The following is an 18,726-nucleotide window of genomic DNA, read 5'->3' as shown; positions in this document are numbered from 1 at the left end:
GTTTTTTTTTACTCTATAAAACTCTCTCGGGTGGGAAACCAGCCATTGCCCCGTTATGTTTATGCCCCAGATAATTATTCGGTGGAATCCTGTGATAGGATTGCGGACTGTTTCGCCGAGAAGGTAGCTAAAATTTACTCGGCATTTCCTAGTCACCCCATTGCAGGGACGGAGTTTGTGGAAAGCCCCAAGAAATGGGGGCATAGACACATACTGACCAACTTTGTCACCCCATCCCCGTAGGACCTTCTAAAGATCTGTAGAGCCGTCAAGTCAGGTTCCCCACGGGACCCCACCACCCCGAAACGGCTAGTTGATAGCTTGCCAGTGCTGGAACCATACATCAGATACCTACTGGACGTGTCATTTAGGACTAAGACCGTGCCCAGAGACTGGAAACAGGCGGTGGTTCTACCTCTTAGGAAGAAACCTAACATCAGCTTCGAAAAGTTGGAGAACCTCCAACCTATCTCCCTTCTGCCCTACCTGGCCAAAGTGGCGGAAAAAACTGTAAACATACAACTGATGGATTTCGTGGAAGAGGCTGCCCTCCTGCACGACACCCAGTTTGGTTTCCGTCCCCGCCACTCAACTGAATCAGCGCTTCTGATGGCTGTGGAGACCTTACGTCAGGGGGTGGATGAGGGGCAGACCATGGCCCTCATCCTATTGGACCTGAGAGTGCAGCATTCGACACTGTAGCTCATACCACCTTGGTACAGTGTCTGAATAGTGGAGGTATATCGGGTGCTGCACTCGAATGGATCCAGTCCTTCCTGACAGGGAGAGGCTTTCAGGTCCGCCAGGGCTAATGTTATTCTAGGGAAACCGGTTTGGGCCAGGGGGCGTGCCCCAGGGCTCGTCCCTGAGCCCCACACTATTTAATCTATATGTCTCCCCAGTGGCCCCTATTGTTGAGGGCCATGGTCTGCATATAGTGTCCTACGCCGACGAGACACAGTTGGTTATTTCCCTTTCACGTGCGCCCGGTCTTGCGGTAGACAGATTCAGGCCTGCATGCAAGAGCTAGCAACCTGGATGTCCACCAACTGCCTCAAATTAAATGGCAGTAAGACCGAGGTGCTCGTGGTGGAGGGGAACCCATCTGTCTGGTCGTCGGCGTGGTGTCCTTCATGCTTAGGCGAGGTTCCAACACCCTGTCAAGAAGCTCGGAACCTTTGAGTTTGGCTTGACGCTGACCTGTCCTTTGGACCTCAGATAGGCCGTGTGGTGGATGTTTGCTTCAGCGTCCTAAAAAGTCTGCGGAAGGTTCTAGATCTCCTTCCTACGTCAGCCCGTAGGACGCTGGTGCATGCCCTCGTCACATCGCGCCTGGACTACGGCAAATTGCTGTACCTGGGAGCAACCAGTAAGGTAAAAAATCGCCTCCAGGTGTTGCAGAATGCGGCAGCCCGCCTCATTCTGAAATTTCCCAAAAGATCGGCTTCCAAAACAGCCCTTCAAACCCTTCATTGGCTCCCAGTAAAGAGCAGGGTCGAGTTTAAGGCCCTTTGTACTTGCCATCGAATCCTTACTGGGAAGGCACCAGCACCGCTCCAGAGTCTGGTCACCAGATACGCGCCTACGCGCGCCCTGCGCTCCTCCCATGGAGGCCTATTAAAGGTCCCTAGGATAAGAAAGGCTCGCATGGGAGGTAGATCTTTTCGCTACCTGGCGGCGAAAAGCTGGAATGCCTTACCTCTGGACCTTCACCTGGAGCCATCTGAACCCGGCTTCAGGAAGAAGTTAAAAACACACCTATACACACGGTAAACCGAGCAGACTCTGCGGCCCAGCTTGCATGAGTTCTCCTGTGTTAGCGCGGGGACACGCCATCTGAGCGTAACCAGGCGCTTTATAAAACTCCCTTATTATTATTATTATTATTATTATTATAGAGAGGGGTGTAGAGAGAGAGGGGTGTAGAGAGAGGAGCGTAGAGAGAGGGGTGTAGAGAGAGAGGGGCGTAGAGAGAGAGGGATGTAGAGAGAGAGGGTGTAGAGAGGAGAGTAAAGAGAGAGGGGTACAGAGAGAGGGGTGTAGAGAGAGAGAGGGGTGTAGAGAGGCGTGTAGAGAGGGGTGTGTAGAGAGGGGGTTGTAGAGAGGGGGGTGTAGAGAGGGGGGTGTAGAGAGGGAGTGTAGAGAGGGGGGTGTAGAGAGAAGGGTGTAGAGAGAGAGGGGTGTGGAGAGAGAGGGGTGGCTGGGATAAAGGAGGATGGGGAGAGCTGAGAGGAGAAGGGGAGTGGATATGGGGTTTGAGAGCAGTGCTAGAGAGGGGTGTAGAGAGGGGGGTGTAGAGAGGGGGTGTAGAGAGGGGGTTATAGAGAGGGGGATGTAGAGAGAAGGGTGTAGAGAGAGAGGGGTGTAGAGAGAGGGGGTGGAGAGAAGCTTGTGGGTGTTGTTTTGGGTGGGTGGGATATACATTGTTGTATAGGTTGGACTCTGATTTGTGAGCAGGTGGTGTGACTTGCCATGTTGGTGGTTTGCGTCTTCAACGCAGTGTGTTTATTGGTGGTGGTGTGGTGGGGATGGACAACAAATCTATTTCTTATGAGAATCTTTTTTTTGTATGTAGAGTGTGGATGGTAAGTCGTATTGTTTTATTTATGTATGTGGAACGAAGGAAAAGATAAACGTATTTTCTTAAGAGTGTGTATGGTGGTGTTATTGTAGTTCGTGGTCTACACCCCAAAATAATCAGTACGGAATTGCTGTCTAATGTCAAATTAGAACACGGGGCGACAGCCAGACTGGGTGGCTGGGAAAAAGGAGGATGGGGGAGAGCTGAGAGGAGAAGGGGAGTGGAGATGGGGTTTGAGAGCAGTGCCCGAGAACTAAAGCATTCAGTCTCAGGAAGAGATCGAGGCGCTCTGTGGACAAGTTGGAGGGTGCTCGAAGGGGGAAGGGGCTGAGATTGCAGATAAAGAGCCTGCTGAGGCACGGTTGTCCCTCACATTAAGGGTGGGGGGTACGCTTCAAAGGAAGGAGAGGGTAATCCCACATGGTCTTGGGTGTGCCCTAAGGAGGGAAGGAATGAACTCTCGGTGATTGAGTACACAGGGAAGGGATGGGACTCAGGGATTGAGTGCACGGGATGCTTTGGTAAAGGACTCCGGCGGTATTCCCCGAGGGTGCCTAGAGCCAGAGGAGCGATGGGTGTTCTCTGAACTAGATAGGGAGCTAGTGAGTACCTTTTCAGAGAGAAGGTTTGGGCGCTCTGTAGGTTGGTACAAAGGGTGGTGTTTTGGTAAGGCACGAAAAGGGCGATCCATATGGGAGAGAGATGATGCCTGTGGGGGTGGGTGAGGAATCAGCATGAGGAAGCGCTTGACCACTGAAGTAGACGCCACTTGTCGAGGGAGGTGTAACTTAAGCCGTCGGGAGACTTAATGAGCCTAGTCATTTGACCAACTGCAGTGAATGCTGTGTTTTTTTCGTTTTTTAACCTATTGCGGAAACTGATGAGAGAATACGAGTCCCAGCATGCAAAGTGCTGTCCAAAACAGCTAGGACAAACTGTAGGTGTTCCACGTGGCAGATGCAGTGACTAATGCAAATCATGCCCCCTCCCCCGCAGAATGCTAAGAGGTTCCCCATACCTCACAGATACTCACTGTCCTTTGGCTTATGATGGGTTAGTGGGCCCCTGAAGGGTGACGCCTGCCGCTCTGCAGGTGACCCGTGCTACTCCGCTGGGGTGATGTACACTTCAGTTCTGTATACAAAGTTTAAGGCAGCATCAGGACAGACTCTTTCGATGAGCCTCAAATGTTATAAAAGGGGATTAGGGTAGAGAGCGATAAAGTGCTTTGCTGAGGATCAGAAGGGAACAGGGCAAATTTAAAGCGGCAGCAGGCCAGGTAGCACTGCACATTGTTGAAAGGATCAGCAGAGGGGAAAGGGTTAATGATCTGAAAATGCCGCCTGCGCCACCAAAGTAAACAGAGGCAGGCAATATGTGAGTGCTGGAGGGGGAGTGGATTTACAGTGCGAGGTCTCAGCGTTGGCTCTCTGTGAGAAATCTACAGCTGCGTTTGTGCTTCCAGGGTGGAGAGGGCTCCGGACACGAGGAGGGAGGAGAAAAGCAAAAAACAAGAATGCAATTTGAGATGTGATTACAAATATTCAGCAATTAAATCAACAATTTACACACCTCATATTTTAACACTACACACTAGTCCACAAAAGCTTTAAGAAGTCGCCCTTAGCGTCCTTTTCCTAAAATGGGAGTAGACGCAGGTTAGACACTGAATTCCACGTTAAAATGTTGTTGCAAGTAAAAGTACTCCAAATTGAATGTAAAAAAGAACTGGATTTATCAATGCTTGTTCAAGCTTTATTTGATACTTCTGGGCTGGTGGGCACCAGACTTGAGCTTTTGAAGGGATTTTTGTGTAAAAGCTTTATTTTTCCATTTTACGATAAAAACACAATTGGAGCTGCCAACATTCTATTTATTAGGGCTTCTGAAAGTTTAACATGTAATTAAAAATTGCTTGGCATCACAAGGGCTAGAATGAGCCAAAACGGGGTAATAAATTCAATGTTTCTCCAAACAGGGTGAACCAAATTATGTGTTGCCCATGGCCGAACACATCCTTAAGATGTCCCTGGCTGTGGATGCCACAGGGTGGTAAGGTTGAAGGATTCGATCTAAGGCACCTAAGGAGTTCCTGGACATGGAGGGGCACACAGCCACATGCGTACCTCATTGGACACCACGCCCCCGCCATCTGCAGTAGCTCACTATCTCCAAATCTATAGTGGGTCACGTGACACAGCCTCTGCACCCACTACTTGCCCCATCAGCACCTCTACCAGGCACTGCAGTGACCCCCTGGAATCTAGGGTCACAGGAAAGGGCACCAGTGTGATGGGAAGCAACCGACTCATGCCTGGAATCTGAAGGAGGCGACATGCCGGGGGTGCTGAGGTGCGAGAGCGGGCTGTCAGGGGCCCGGCACTGAGATAACAGTACAAGCCCTAGTACGGGCCCTCGGGTAAATCTCACCGGCGTGATGGATGAGACCAGTGCTGCTGCCAACGCGATAACAGCACAGCAGCCCCTTCTTACATACACTGCTGCATCCTTCTTACGTACAAGGACACAAGGTGCATGTGTACACAAACATGCGTGACGTCAAGCCACACATGTGATCAGTATTTGAGGCGCCTACCTCCCAGTTGCCGAACGTGCTTTATTGAGGTAGATATTGCATGTGGGGTTTTAGATATTATAACACAATGTACGAACTCAAAAAAGAGGTATACTCCATTAGAGTCGATAAAACTACTGTCTGAAACCGAAAACCCGCACTGTCAGAATACCAAACACCAGTTTCAACTGGGAGATGAAATTCTCTCTCCAACACTTGAAAATATGTTTCATAACTCGGCTGCCAGCTAACAGATAGAACGGAGCACATTTCTGCTGTTCAACTGGACTATCACCAGTGATAGCGCTTCCCACGATAAGTCCAGGACACAAGTTCTTAAAATTTTTTTTTTTTTAATTATGCCAGGCATTAGTGTTGTTACATTATGCCGGGATTTAGTGCATTTGAGTTCTCATTGTAGGCTTAAACATATTTTTTTGTAACAAATGTGATAATTTTGGACCAGTTAAACCTGACAGTATTTCTAAAATTACAAGAACAAGCCCTGCTTTGTTAACAAAAGAGGCTTCCTTCGTTTGTGTTATGTTCGATCATCCCATGGTTTAAGTTGCGGCATCAAAGCGCCCCACACTGAAGTGTAAAGGAGAGGGGGGCATGAAAAGGAAGAGGATGACATGTGGCTTGGGTCTGATGCAATTATGCAAGGCAGCCTGGTTGGGGAGTGCAGGCGGGGGGGCGGGGAGGGAAGCATGTGGGAGGGAAGCCTGTGGAGTCTGATGCCTTTGATGTGAGACCAGGGGGGAGTAGAGATGCGAGTCACGGCCTGCGGCAGTGAAAAATTAAGTGATTAATTAGGGGAGGAGAACTGGCAGAGACCGGCCGAGCGCACGCTGGGGAAGCCTGTGGGAGGGAGGCTGATGCCTTTCATGTGGGATAAAATGCGCGTGCTTGTGGTCACGTGATTCACGTGAACTGTTGGAAATCCGCTTTTTGGGAGCCTTGGGTTTAAGTCTTGGTTTGACGGCATTAGACTCGCATATTCATTCCTTGCGGAATGGAATAAGCGAGACCTAAAAAGGGGAAAAAGATGCAGGAGGATGAGCAGTGTGAAGAAGTAGGGTGGATGGAGCAGGATACTGATGAGCAGAATGAGCGATACGAACGGGGGATGGCAAGCATGTTCAGAGTTAGGGGCCAAAGAAAGCGCCCAGATGAAAGGGAACACAGTAGGGTGAAGATGGGGGGTGACACTTATGATGGATGGGGAGGGTGAGAGAGGACGGTGGTCACATAGGTCACAAGCAAATGATAAGTGGTGGGGGAGGAGCCAGAGAATTAGTGTGATCAGACTGAAGGATAGTGGTAGAACAAGAAGGGAAAGAGAGTGATGGACCGGGAGGGTGATGGGTAAAGGGGGGTGACGGGAATGGGAGCGACTGCTGGGAGACAGGAGAATGGGAACGAAGACGAAGCATGCCAGTCACTGTTCAGGAGAGAAAGGGCAATTTTGATGCACTTACATCAGCTGCACGTTTCCTCTTTGTTAATCTTAAGATACATTCTTCTCAAGCAACTGACATCAAAATAGTAGGGGGAAAATTAGCCATGAAAAATTACAAGTCCAATCATCAACCTCAGAAGATGTACTGGTGGCCTGGTGGGCAGATAGGCGTAGAAAAGGGTCCCCATTTGATGTCTGGTTTGCTTTTGTTTGCTCGGGTTGACACCTTTGATTGCTTTTCCAAGTGCTACTGTGCTTACTTAGTTAATATATGCATAATCCAAGATCTTTGTTGATCTCATGTGTGCTTATAGGCATGTGCTATATATTATAGGCCTTAGTACTGCCATTGTTTCGAATGTGGAGAGCTATCAGAGAAGAACAGATCCACAGACTGTGAAGGGCCAGGCCCGATTACACACACCCATGCACCAAGACAAGCTCATGCACACCCCACAAATCATTCCCCACATAGGCAGCACCAGTGAAGGTGAGTCTAACAGAAGAGAATGAGGTAGTGAGGTGGAGCAAGAGAAGAGTGAGGTGAAGAGAGGGGACGGTGAAGCGGAGAGACGGGAGGGTAATAGGGAGGAGGCTAAGGCACAAGGAAGGATCTTGAGTAAAAAGGAGGATGGTGAGGAAGGTGAGAGGAGGCAAGCAAGAGGGAGAGGAGGGCAAGCATGATTGAGAGGAAGGTGAGAAAGAGAGAGAAGGGCGAGGAAGAGAGAGAGAAAGAATGGTCAGGAAAAGAGAGAAAGGTGAGGTGGAGAGAGAAGGGTGCAGTGGAAATAATTGGATGAAGTGGAAGGAGAAGTTGACACACAATGTGAGGATGCAAGGGCAGTAGAGAGTCAAAGTAGAATAAGGCAAAATAATGGAGGGTGAGGTGAGAGAAATATGAGGGTGAAATGGAGAAAGAGAAGAGCACAACAGGGATACAGGTGGATAAGGTGGAGACTAAGTAGGTGGAAAAAGAGTGAGGTGGAGGAAGTAGGGGGTGAGGTGAGTGGGAACAGCAGGGTGAAGCTGAGAGAAAGGAGGGTGAAGTCTGGATAGGGTAGGGACAGACAGGGGAAAAGAAGGGGAGGTGGAGAGTGCAGAAGAGATAAAGCCTTGTGTTTTAAACCTCTACAAATACACAGTTAAAATGGGAAAACAGAAGTCTGCAGTAGGTACTGTATGCACCACACATCCATACAAGGCCATCCAGCATGCCCAGACCCAGCTCTACGACACCTGGGACCTCTGGACAAACACTTTTATCTTTTTTGCCTCTCTATGGCCCTCCCCGATCCAAAGTCCTGGAACTGGGTCTGATTCCAGTACCTGCTCCAGACCATACAAACACCAATAAAACACAAACATAGGTAGCATGTTTGTTCAAGAAAGGTGATTATTACCAGAGAACATTAGGATGTTATTCGAAAGCCTGGTACCAGAGTTTGTGTTCTGTGGCCCTCTGTCCATCAAAACTTAACAGGTCACTCTACACACACAGACACACTTAGCATGTGCATTTACAAGACAGTTATTTGGAGCGGAAGGGTCTGTGAGTTGATGAGCACTTTTTTGTTGTTTTATCCCATAACACTCATATGTGTACCTACTAAAGACTGGCAAAAAAAACATGCTGGCTGCTCTGGTCATGTTTTCCTTAACCAGATGCCTCCACAGAAAGACGGCAACGCCAAGCTGGGCCTGGTCGAATTCCATACTCTGTGGAAAAAGTTACAGCAGTGGATGGTAAGTTGGCTGGCACCGGTCATCAAGGTCGAGTGATGGGTGGGTCCACCCAGTGCCTCCTTGAGACATGACCAGCAGGGAGGTGAGTGAGAGCCTGGACACTCACTGTGTGTACTGGCTGCAATGGGGGCTCTGCTTATCTTCCAAGGGAAAGGGGTGGAAGGAAGGATCTCTGAGAGGGACAGATCTACTATGAGATGGAGAGACGCTTGTAAGGAGAAAGGAAGGGATAGCTAAGCAAAAGTAAGTCACTGAAATAGAGGACTTAGGGCCAGATGTAGGTAAATCTCATTTACCGATTCATAAATACCGAATTTTACCGGTTCGGTATTTATGAATCTGTAAATGAGATGTAGGTAAAAATTCGGTATTTTTTACCGAATCGGTAAGATTCGGTATTTACCAATTCGGTAAATACCGAATCGGTATTTGCTATTGTGGAGAAGTGTGGCTCAGGGGTTAGAGGCGGCAGACCCGGAAGCTGAGATCGGCCCTGGACCAGGGTTCAATTCCCCGCCTCGGCGGGTCTTGGGCTCAAAAATTCCACTGACTCGATAATTCTCGCTCTGGTGCCTTCTCGACTCACGGGTTCACACTCTGCGACTCTGGGCAATAGCTTGCTTAATCTCCACAACGGCCCCTCGCGGCGGGATGCCTGGCTTTCACCTTGTGGATACCCTGCCGGGGTTATCTCACAGGGGAATACCAGGACGGGTTCCCTAAGCAAGCGCCGGGAAACCCTTTGTGGGTAGCTGTGCGCTATATAAACTCAAATACATTTACATTTACATTGAATCCTATGGGCCTTGAAGCCCATAGGATTCAATAGCAAATACCGATTCGGTATTTACCGAATCAGTAAAAATACCGAATTGCTAAGGGGCACAGGGTGTCACTTTGACACCCTGTTGCACCCCTGTAACTGGCTTTTGCGCCATGTGGCACACATACATGCCCTTAGGGCATGTCTGTGGGCCACATGGCACAGGTGTACATGCACAGATGTGCATGTACACAAGAATTCGTAATTTACCATGCAATTGTATTGCATGGTAAATACCGAATTCTAAAGGCCCTGTAGCACTGTTAGAAGTGCTACCTACATCACAAAATACATTTTCGGTATTTTTACCGAATGGTAAATTTACCGAATCGGTAAAATGTACAGAATCGGTAAAGTCTACCCCGTTGAGGAATTCCACAGAACCAAATTCTACCCACCTCTAATTTGGTGTGGAGTATTCAGAGGGTGGGTCAAATTTCAATAGAAACATGAAGGGGAAGAAGGAATATTTCCCTCCCAACTTTTCTCAGACCACACCCCAGCATGTTCTCTGACCACACATTCCTCTTCTTTTCAGGCAATCTTCCAACAGTATGACCTGGATAGATCCGGCACCATGAGTTCCTATGAGCTGCGGATGGCACTGAAGGAGGCCGGTGAGTGAGATGAGGTAGAAGTGGTGGGGTCCATGAGATAGCACTGTGCTAGCTTGCATGCGCAGAGATGTTTTAGGAAATGGGGAAAGAGGGCAATTGCCCATGGCCTCCACCATCCAGGGGGGCCCATGAGAAGGAGAACTGTCTCTCAATTTGACATCAGTCTCCACTATGTCTCTATCAAAACCCCTTTGTCTGTCTAGATTTACCTCTGACTTTCTCTCTCTGTCCAGTGTCATTTCCCAAAGCCTCCACCATCCAGGGGATTTATGATGTTTAAATAAATACCCTTTTCTTTAATTGGAGACGTTTCTGGAGTTTTGTGATCCCAGAGTGTGTTATACTGGATAGTTTGCTTGAATTAGATTGCCAGTATTTCTCCACCAGCGAACGATTCACCCCCCACGGGCTTAGGTTTCCAGAAGGAGTTTATTTGTTTATTTATTTATTTCATTTATTTATTTTATTTAAACATTTTAATATAGCGCCGGCTAAACCCTAGGGTATTAGAGCGCTTTACAAGAACTGGGTGATAAAAAAGTTACAAAATAACATTTGTAGAAAGAGATAAAAATACAAGACAGTTATAACATTATAAACGTTGCCGATATTACATGTGGTCATAAATAAAGAATACCATTGGGCAATAACAAGAATTGGATAATAAAACTAGTGAAGGATGGTTAGAGGTGATGGGGTTTTAAGGTGTGAAGGGGGGTGGAGCTGAGGAGGATAATGGGAAAGGTGATAGAATGAAGGGTAAGGGGCTACAAGAGAAAATAGAGGGGGGAGGTAGTCGAATAGGTATGAATGAGAAGGGGGGAGTTAGAAAGGCAATCATTCGGGGGAACCTCATATAGTCAGGTCTCGATTATAATCTATTTTAGGTGCTAATGAGTTTTGTGGCGCTCAAGAAGGAATACACCAGGGGCCAGATGTAGGTAAGTAATATTTACCGAATCTTAATTACCGAAAATTACCGAATTTTACCGATTCGGTAATTAAGATTCGGTAAATGTGAGGGGTTGGTATGTAGGGAATCCAGATGTTCCCTTTTACTGAATCGGTAAAATTCGGTATTTACCGATTCGGTAAATACCGAATCGGTAAAGCCTATTGATTCCTATGGGCTTGAAAGCCCATAGAAATCAATAGGCTTTACCGATTCGGTATTTACCGAATCGGTAAATACCGAATTTCACAAGGGTGCAGGGGGTGTCACTTTGACACCCCCTGGCACCCCCTAAACAGGATTGGGTGCCATGTGGCAGGCATACAAGCCCTAGGGGCAGGTCTGCCTGTCATATGGCACAGGTGTGCATGCACACATGTGCATGCACACCAGAATCGTTATTTTACCATCAAATAGTATTTGATGGTAAAATACCGATTCTGTAATGCTTGTGGGACTCAGAAGAGTCCCACCTACATATCAATTTTACCGAATCGGAAAAAATACCGATTCGGTATTTTACAGAATCGGTAAATTTACCGATCGGTAAATTTACCGATTCTGTAAAATACAGGGCCCTACATCTCAAATTGCATTTACCGGTCGGTAACGGCCGAATTCGGCCGTTACCGACCGGTAAATGCCTACCTACATCTGGCCCCAGATGTACAATCCACTGTTGATATATCGCGTGCGGGTGCTTGCAATAAATTGGGGAAGATAGCACCTCACTTCCCACCACCTAATCAGCCGATTAGGTGCAATTGACAAAAGATACAACACTGCAGCACTCCACTTATCACAATACTTTGAGTCTCTTAGTTAATGATTCAGCAATCCAATAATATCAAAATAGTCCCAAGGCTCTTCAAATGTTCTTCTTTTATTTATACATTCGCTTCCAATCCCATGCCAACGCGTTTCGCCGAGGTTATAGATAACCCATTGGCTTCATCAGGGCTGGAAATAATACAAAAAACGTTTTTTTACCATCCCCACTTCAATTAATTTGATAGCTTATTTACAGAGCCTTACAAGACCCCAAACAACCATGTGCTCAATAGAAACCTCTGCAAAGTAGTATATAACACGCACATAGTATACATTTTAACATCTGCACCGTGCTTCTCCTAAATATTACCGTTTTAGAGATTAAACCAATTACATCAAACAGTTAAGTCACATGTTTAAACGGTGTCAAAATCATTCCATGCATTTAAAAGTGAAAGGAAAATTTGTTCATTACAACCGAGACCACTTGTGATAAAATCACTGCACACATTTGCATGCTAACAAGTTATTATAAGTGATATTTACCTCAGCTTGACTTTACACTGTTGCCTATTTAAGATAGAGAAAAAATGCCACCTTAATATCTACCCATTAGGAGCTGGGGCTACACTTCGGATCAATGCGCTATATTTACATAAAGATTTATTATTGAACCTACCTCCTGCTCTTCTACCACTTTTTCTATCCACTGATCTTCAGTAGCCTTCATATCAAATATTATTCAAAGTGAGATCTGTTTCCCTAAAAATAGATTGCAGGCAGGCTTTACTACTTCGTTTAGGGAAAATCATTACGTTATCTCGAAGACTGCAATTGCATCGCCACTTCTTACCTGTTTCACTACAGGTTGATGCGGCGTTATCATTAATTAGCTCGTTTTTGCACTTCCCCTTCGTGTGGTGGTTAAGCAACCTGAAAATCAATGAAATTCTTACTTAGCATGCACTGTCCATCCTGCATTACTCAAACTTTCTTCGATTTCAGAACAGAATGGAGGGCAGGGAGGGATGAAACTGAGATCATGGGACACGAAGGTCTAATAAAAGACATTAATAATGAGGTGGAGGTGGTGAACCTATCCAAAATGGTACTTACGGAGCATATGATTGAGTTACTCAAAAAGGGTTTGAGCTTTTGCCCGGCTGTAAGGGGCAATATTTGTGACACAAAAATTGATTTGTTTAGATATATTAGAAAACTAAAACTGATGAAGCACTTTGCTTTAAATCCAATAAAGAATAAAGATAAAACTCTGCAAGCAAAGAGCTTAGTGTCTGATTCAATTACCATAAATAATATACAGGATACGGTATTCCTTCTTTCCATTACAGAGATGGAGGAAGATCCTATGACAATGGCAAACGTTTTAGATGACCTTGAAATTCGGCCGGATCTATCAATATCTAGTGGTCTAAAGAACAAGTTCAAATGGTCTCCTAATTTAACAAGTGGCAACAACATAGAAAATTTTCATAAAATGGTTATTGCTGATTTGGATGTGAATGAGAGAAAGGCCAACCCAGGGGGTTATTTGAAGGATAACCTAACACGGGATGAAAAGGCTTCCCTTAATGTACTAATGAATAACACCAAGGTTATTATCAGAAAAGCAGACAAAGAGGGGAACATAGTTGTAATGGATAGAGATGACTATGAGAAAGAAATTTACTCCCAACTAGACAACAAGACATGTTATGAAAGAGTTAGTCATAATCCAATATTCCCTTTAAGTACTGTGATAAATACTCATCTTAAGCAATGGTTTGATGAGGGTCTATTGGATGAGGATGAATATCTTTTTCTTAAGGTGAATCGCCCCAGGTACCCGTGTCTTTATACACTGCCAAAGATTCACAAGGGCCTACCATTTCCACCAGGTAGGCCGATAGTATCGGGTATTGGGGGGCCGACAGAGCATTTGTCCCAATTTGTTGATGTTTTTCTTCAACCGATAATGTCCAATTTACCATCTTATATAAAAGATACACGCCATATTTTAAACATTTTGGGTGATATAAAATGGGAGACTGGAATGATATTGGTTACTCTTGATGTGATCTCGTTATATACGAGCATTAAGAATGAATTGGGGCTGAAGCTTTAGACCACTTTTTATCTAGAACACCTGCCAGTCATTGGCAACATACACAAATGACTCTGGCTATGACCAAATTAATTTTGGAGAACAATTATTTTTTGTTTAAAGGTGATTGGTTTAAGCAAAAACAGGGAGTGGCTATGGGCTCCAAATTCTCCCCAGCATATGCGAATATCTTCATGGGATGGCTGGAAGAGAAATATATTTGGGGCCCTGGAGCTAATGAATGGAATGGATCTATCCTTTATTGGGGTAGATTCATTGATGACTGCATCATGATTTGGACGGGATCCGTACAATCCTTAGAGGGGTTCTTCGAGTATCTCAATAATAATGATATGAATATTGGTTTCACCACTTGCCACAGCACAACGAATATTACATTCTTAGATGGATGAATTGTATGTAAAGAACGAGCGTATTGAAAGCAAAATGTACCGCAAACCAACCTCATGTAATACAATCTTGCATGCGAAGAGTGCTCACCCGCCTCACCAAGTTAGAGCAATCCCTTTTGGTGAAATGCTTAGAGCTAGACGTAACTGTAGTGAAACTGAAAATTTCAATGACTGTATATGTGACATGGAAAGAAGATTTGTGCAAAGGGGATATAACAAACAAAATGTAAAACTGGCTAAACAGAGAGTTTTGAAAGTTGGGCACAGTGAAACATTAAAACCCCCAGCCAAACATGGTAAGAAAGAACAGCCGATCAGATTGGTTACAACTTATACCCCAAAAAGCAATACATTGCTGCAAAGCATGAGAAAGCATTGGGATATTTTGAGAATGGATAATACACTGAAACAACATATAGGGGGCAGACCACAAATATCTTATAGAAGGGGTCAGACATTGGGCTCTCTTCTAAGCCCTAGTTATCCCTTATCTCAACGACATGCCACTTGGCTAGACCAACACTCTAAAGGATTTTATAAATGTGGCCATTGTGGTATGTGTAGATGTGCAAAGGACAAAACCAAATGTTTTAAAATCAATGATGGGAAACAGTATGACATTAGAATGAATATCACATGCAGTACTAAGTTTGTCATTTATATTATTGAATGTAAATGTTTGAGGGTGTATGTGGGCAGCACAATCCGTATGCTTAAAGAAAGAATGAGCGAACATCTAAGAGCTGTGAAGAATAATGATGTGAGGTATCCGATAGCGGAACACATACATAATTGTGAGAAACAGGACCATAACAGAAGTTTCAAATTCTATGGCATTGATCACATACCTGTTGACTCACGAGGTGGGAACAGGGAATTAAGATTGAGGAGGCAGGAGGCACGATGGATCATGCGCTTAAGGGCGGTGGAGGAAGGATTACATTTTGACCAGGAGCTTCAATTCTTCTTAGGAGAATAACTGCGGCCTGTGAAGGATAAGTTCTAAATAACAAAAAGTAAATTACCAATGTGCGACTGTGGATTAAGAAAAGATAAGGCACACAATGGGTTTACTGTTTTTTAAAAATGAACATAGTAAACTAGTAAGTATTACTGTTAACCAATACTTAAATCTGCGTCTGCCATGCGCAGACAGGTTTTTTAAGTGCAGAATTGAATCATCATTATGGAGTGTTATGGAAGGTGTACGAAAATAGAAATTAAAATCAAGTGCGCTGTCGAGATTGCAGAATCTCAAAAATGTGATGGCAACAAGTTAATGCATATGCTAAGATCGATTAGCGTAGAATGTAGAGTAAACTGTCTGATAAAAGAATTTCAATTAAAAAGGGAGGTAAACCATTCTAAAATGGCGGCCGCGAAACATCGACGCGACTACCAGTATGAATGGAATAGTCCGTCATTGCTGTCTATCAGCGTCTGCTTAAATCAGGAAGTGGGAGCGAGCATGGCGATTCCTGTACTCGGAAAGTGACCGGAGTTACCGAGCGAGGTAAGCCAGATACAAGTTAAGGCAATTTTCGTGGCTTAATTCGGGGTAAAACAGATTAGTAATTGTAATGATGTTCTTTCTTCCCCCCCAATAACTCTCGGAGTCGGGTATCGGCGTCACTCTCTTTATTCAAGTCGTAACGTACAAGGAGCGCATAGCATGTCCTTCGCCCAGCCTGCTCGCGCTCTAATGCCGCGCTGCGCACCTCGCGCCCCTACGTCACCGTACGTCACGTGGCTACGTGACGTACCACGTTAGCGCGCTCACTACATATCTCCCCTTTTTCCAACGAACTATATGTACAAGTCCTGACTCATGTCATAGTCTCTGAACCTCGCTGGTTGGACCACCGCCCTGCCCCTTCTCGTCAGTCTTACTGGGGATGTGGCGGTTGTTGCTGCTTCTCCTTGACCACCCCCTAGCGCAGCCGCGCTAGTCTCACTCTGACTTCTGTCCTCTTCAATCTGCTGCTCTCCACTTGCCTCTTGATCCTCTTGCCTTCTCTCACCAATGTCTAGGTCCTCTCCCCCATACTCACAGGGGTCGTCACTGCTGTTCTCTCCTTCTCTTTCATTTCCATTGCCTCTCCAGCGGAGTATTTTGTTGCACCTGGCCATGCGGTCCTGCGACCACACATTGCCGTCGCTCAGCAAGGCCGCCCTGCCTTTGACTTCCACTACCTGTAGGGGCTTGCTGTACTTGCTTTCACCCTTTTTCTGCAATGTGGCCAGTCTTACTCTCACCCATTCTCCTTTTTCTAAAGCTGTGTCCTTTACATTCCTCCGTGCATCGTAGTGTTTGGTGTACACCGCTTGTGCTCTCTCCAGATTGGCTTGCACCACTGCCGGTGACCACTCGCTCTTAATGACTCTTTCTTTCCATATTCTGTTGTCCTGAGTGAAGGGCTCCCGGCCTCTAAGGATCTGGAAGGGACTATAGCCAGTGTTCGTGGGCGTTATCCGGTATGCCCACACCATGTGCCAAATCTCTGCTTCCCAGTCTTTGTTGTCTGAAATCGCCGCTTGTATCGAGCCCATCACCACTCTATTGAAACGCTCCACCAAGCCATTTCCCGCTGGATGGTATATGGACGTGTGTTTTGCCACAATTCCGTTTCTCCGCATGAACTGAGACCATTTCTCAGTACGGAATTGGGGTCCATTGTCGCTGAGGACACACTTTGGGATGCCCTCTCTCACAAAAGTTTCAGCCATGAAGCTCACTATCATCTCCGTGTCCATGGTTTCTTCGATCCTCAATTCCGGCCATTTGGAATAGCGATCCACCATTACGCAAATGTACTTCTGTATTCCTTGTGCATTTAGCACTGGACCTAAAATGTCTATGGACAGTTCCTCCCACGGATTTTGTGGAGGATCAATTTTTCCCAGGGCAGGGCGTAACGGTTTCAGTGTTTTGTCCGCGCCCTGGCACCTCGGACATTCTCTAACGTGTCTTTCCGCTCTTATGTCCATTCCTGGCCACCAATAATTCTGCTTGGCCCTTAGTTTCAACTTCCCCGCTCCCAGGTGGCCTTCGTGTAACATGTCCATTAACCGGGAGATCATCTTTGCCGGGGGTATGACTCTCTCTCCTCTGTATACAAATATGCCCTGGTCATCCATAGATAGTTCCTCTCTCACTTCAAAGTAGGGGATGAGGCCTCGTCCTGTCTTGCTTTTGTCTGGCCAACCCCTTACAATATGGGCCTTCACTTCTTCTAGGACGGGGTCCTCATCATAGGCTATTTTCCATTCCTGCTTGCTTATGGACGTTTCTGGGTCTTCGGTGAGTGCGACCCACTCTTCCGCCGCCTCACTGCATTCTGTACTGGTTTCCATCGCTGCCGCCCGGCTCAGGTAGTCCGCCACCTTGTTCTTATTCCCTGGGATGTGCTCCACGTCATATCGGAACTCCATCAATTTGAGCGACATTTTCGAGATCCTCGGCGTTGCATCTGTGTGTCCACTGGATGTGAGTACCTTGAGCAAGGGCTTGTGGTCGGTCCTCAACCGGAACCTGGTGCCCCACAGGAGCTGCCGAAAACGAGACATGGCCCACACCACTGCTAACATTTCTTTTTCGATCACACTGTACTTTTTTTCAGTGTCATTAAGGGTGCGGGACGCAAAACATATTGTTTCTACTCTCCCCTGGCCGCGGTCTTGCATGAGGACCGCTCCCAGTCCTTTATCACTGGCATCCGTCGTGAGTATTGTGCTTCCTTGGGGGTCAAACCCTTGCAGAGGAATCGCCCCTGCCACTTCTCTTTTTATTCCCTCAAATTCTTGCTGGGCTTCCTCTGACCACCGGAATTCACTGTTCTCTCTGGTTAGTAGCCTCATGTGATGGGTCTTTGAGGCGAAATGTTCTATGAACTTCCCGTAATATTCTGCCATGCCCAGGAATGATCTGACCTCCTCCTTGTTGGCTGGTGAGGGTGCGTCGCAGATCGCCTTCACGTTTTCCCTCTGGGGGGTCACTCCTCGTGCACTTATCTCGTGGCCCAAGTACGTCACCTTTTCCCTTCCTATGCGGCACTTAGCCCACTCTGCCGTGAGGCCCTTTCTTTCCAGGATACTCAATACCACGTCCAGTTTCTTGTCATGGTCGGCTCTGTCGCGACCCATCACCAAAATATCATCTTGGAAGTATTGAACCCCCCGAATGTCCTGGAACAACTGGTGCATTCGTTTTTGGAACACCGCAGCCGCCGAGGCTAGCCCGAACGGCATGCGGTGGAATCGATAGCACCCGAAGGGAGTTATGAATGATGTCAAACTGCGGCTCTCCGGGTGTAATGCGATCTGGTGATACGCCGATGTTAAGTCTATGGTGGAGTACCACTGAATACCCCTTGTGCTGGCCAGCATTTCTTCTATCCGGGGAAGGGGGAACTTCTCTACCACTATGTTTTTGTTCAACTCACGCAGGTCAACGCATAGACGGACCTTGCCATTGGGTTTCTTCACCACCACCAATGGTGCCAGCCACTCGGCGCAGGTAATCGGCTCGATAATCCCTCTTTTCTCTAGCTGCCGTAGCTCCTCCTTCACGTCGTCCCTCACTGCCAACGGGATGTTTCTCACCTTGTGGGCTACCGGCACTGCTCCTTCTCTGAGTATGATCTTGTGCGCGAATTTGTCGAGCCTTCCTACTGAACCCCCAAAGA

At 46.6% G+C, this 18,726-nt stretch overlaps 1 protein-coding gene across 1 annotated transcript in view; it reads left to right on the top strand.

The window, feature by feature from the left end:
* The window catches only part of LOC147706795 (calpain-1 catalytic subunit-like), a 590,138-nt gene that overhangs the window by 556,309 nt on the left and 15,103 nt on the right, over nt 1-18,726 (top strand). The window contains exons 16-17 of the mRNA XM_086925927.1: nt 8,293-8,361; nt 9,723-9,801. Of these exons, the coding sequence (XP_086782053.1) occupies nt 8,293-8,361; nt 9,723-9,801 (148 nt within the window). The remainder of the gene's footprint in view (nt 1-8,292; nt 8,362-9,722; nt 9,802-18,726) is intronic.

This window comes from Lissotriton vulgaris, chromosome 6, assembly GCF_964263255.1.
Source record: "Lissotriton vulgaris chromosome 6, aLisVul1.2, whole genome shotgun sequence".
NCBI classification, from domain to species: domain Eukaryota; kingdom Metazoa; phylum Chordata; class Amphibia; order Caudata; family Salamandridae; genus Lissotriton; species Lissotriton vulgaris.
This window is presented reverse-complemented; position numbering and strand designations above follow the sequence as displayed.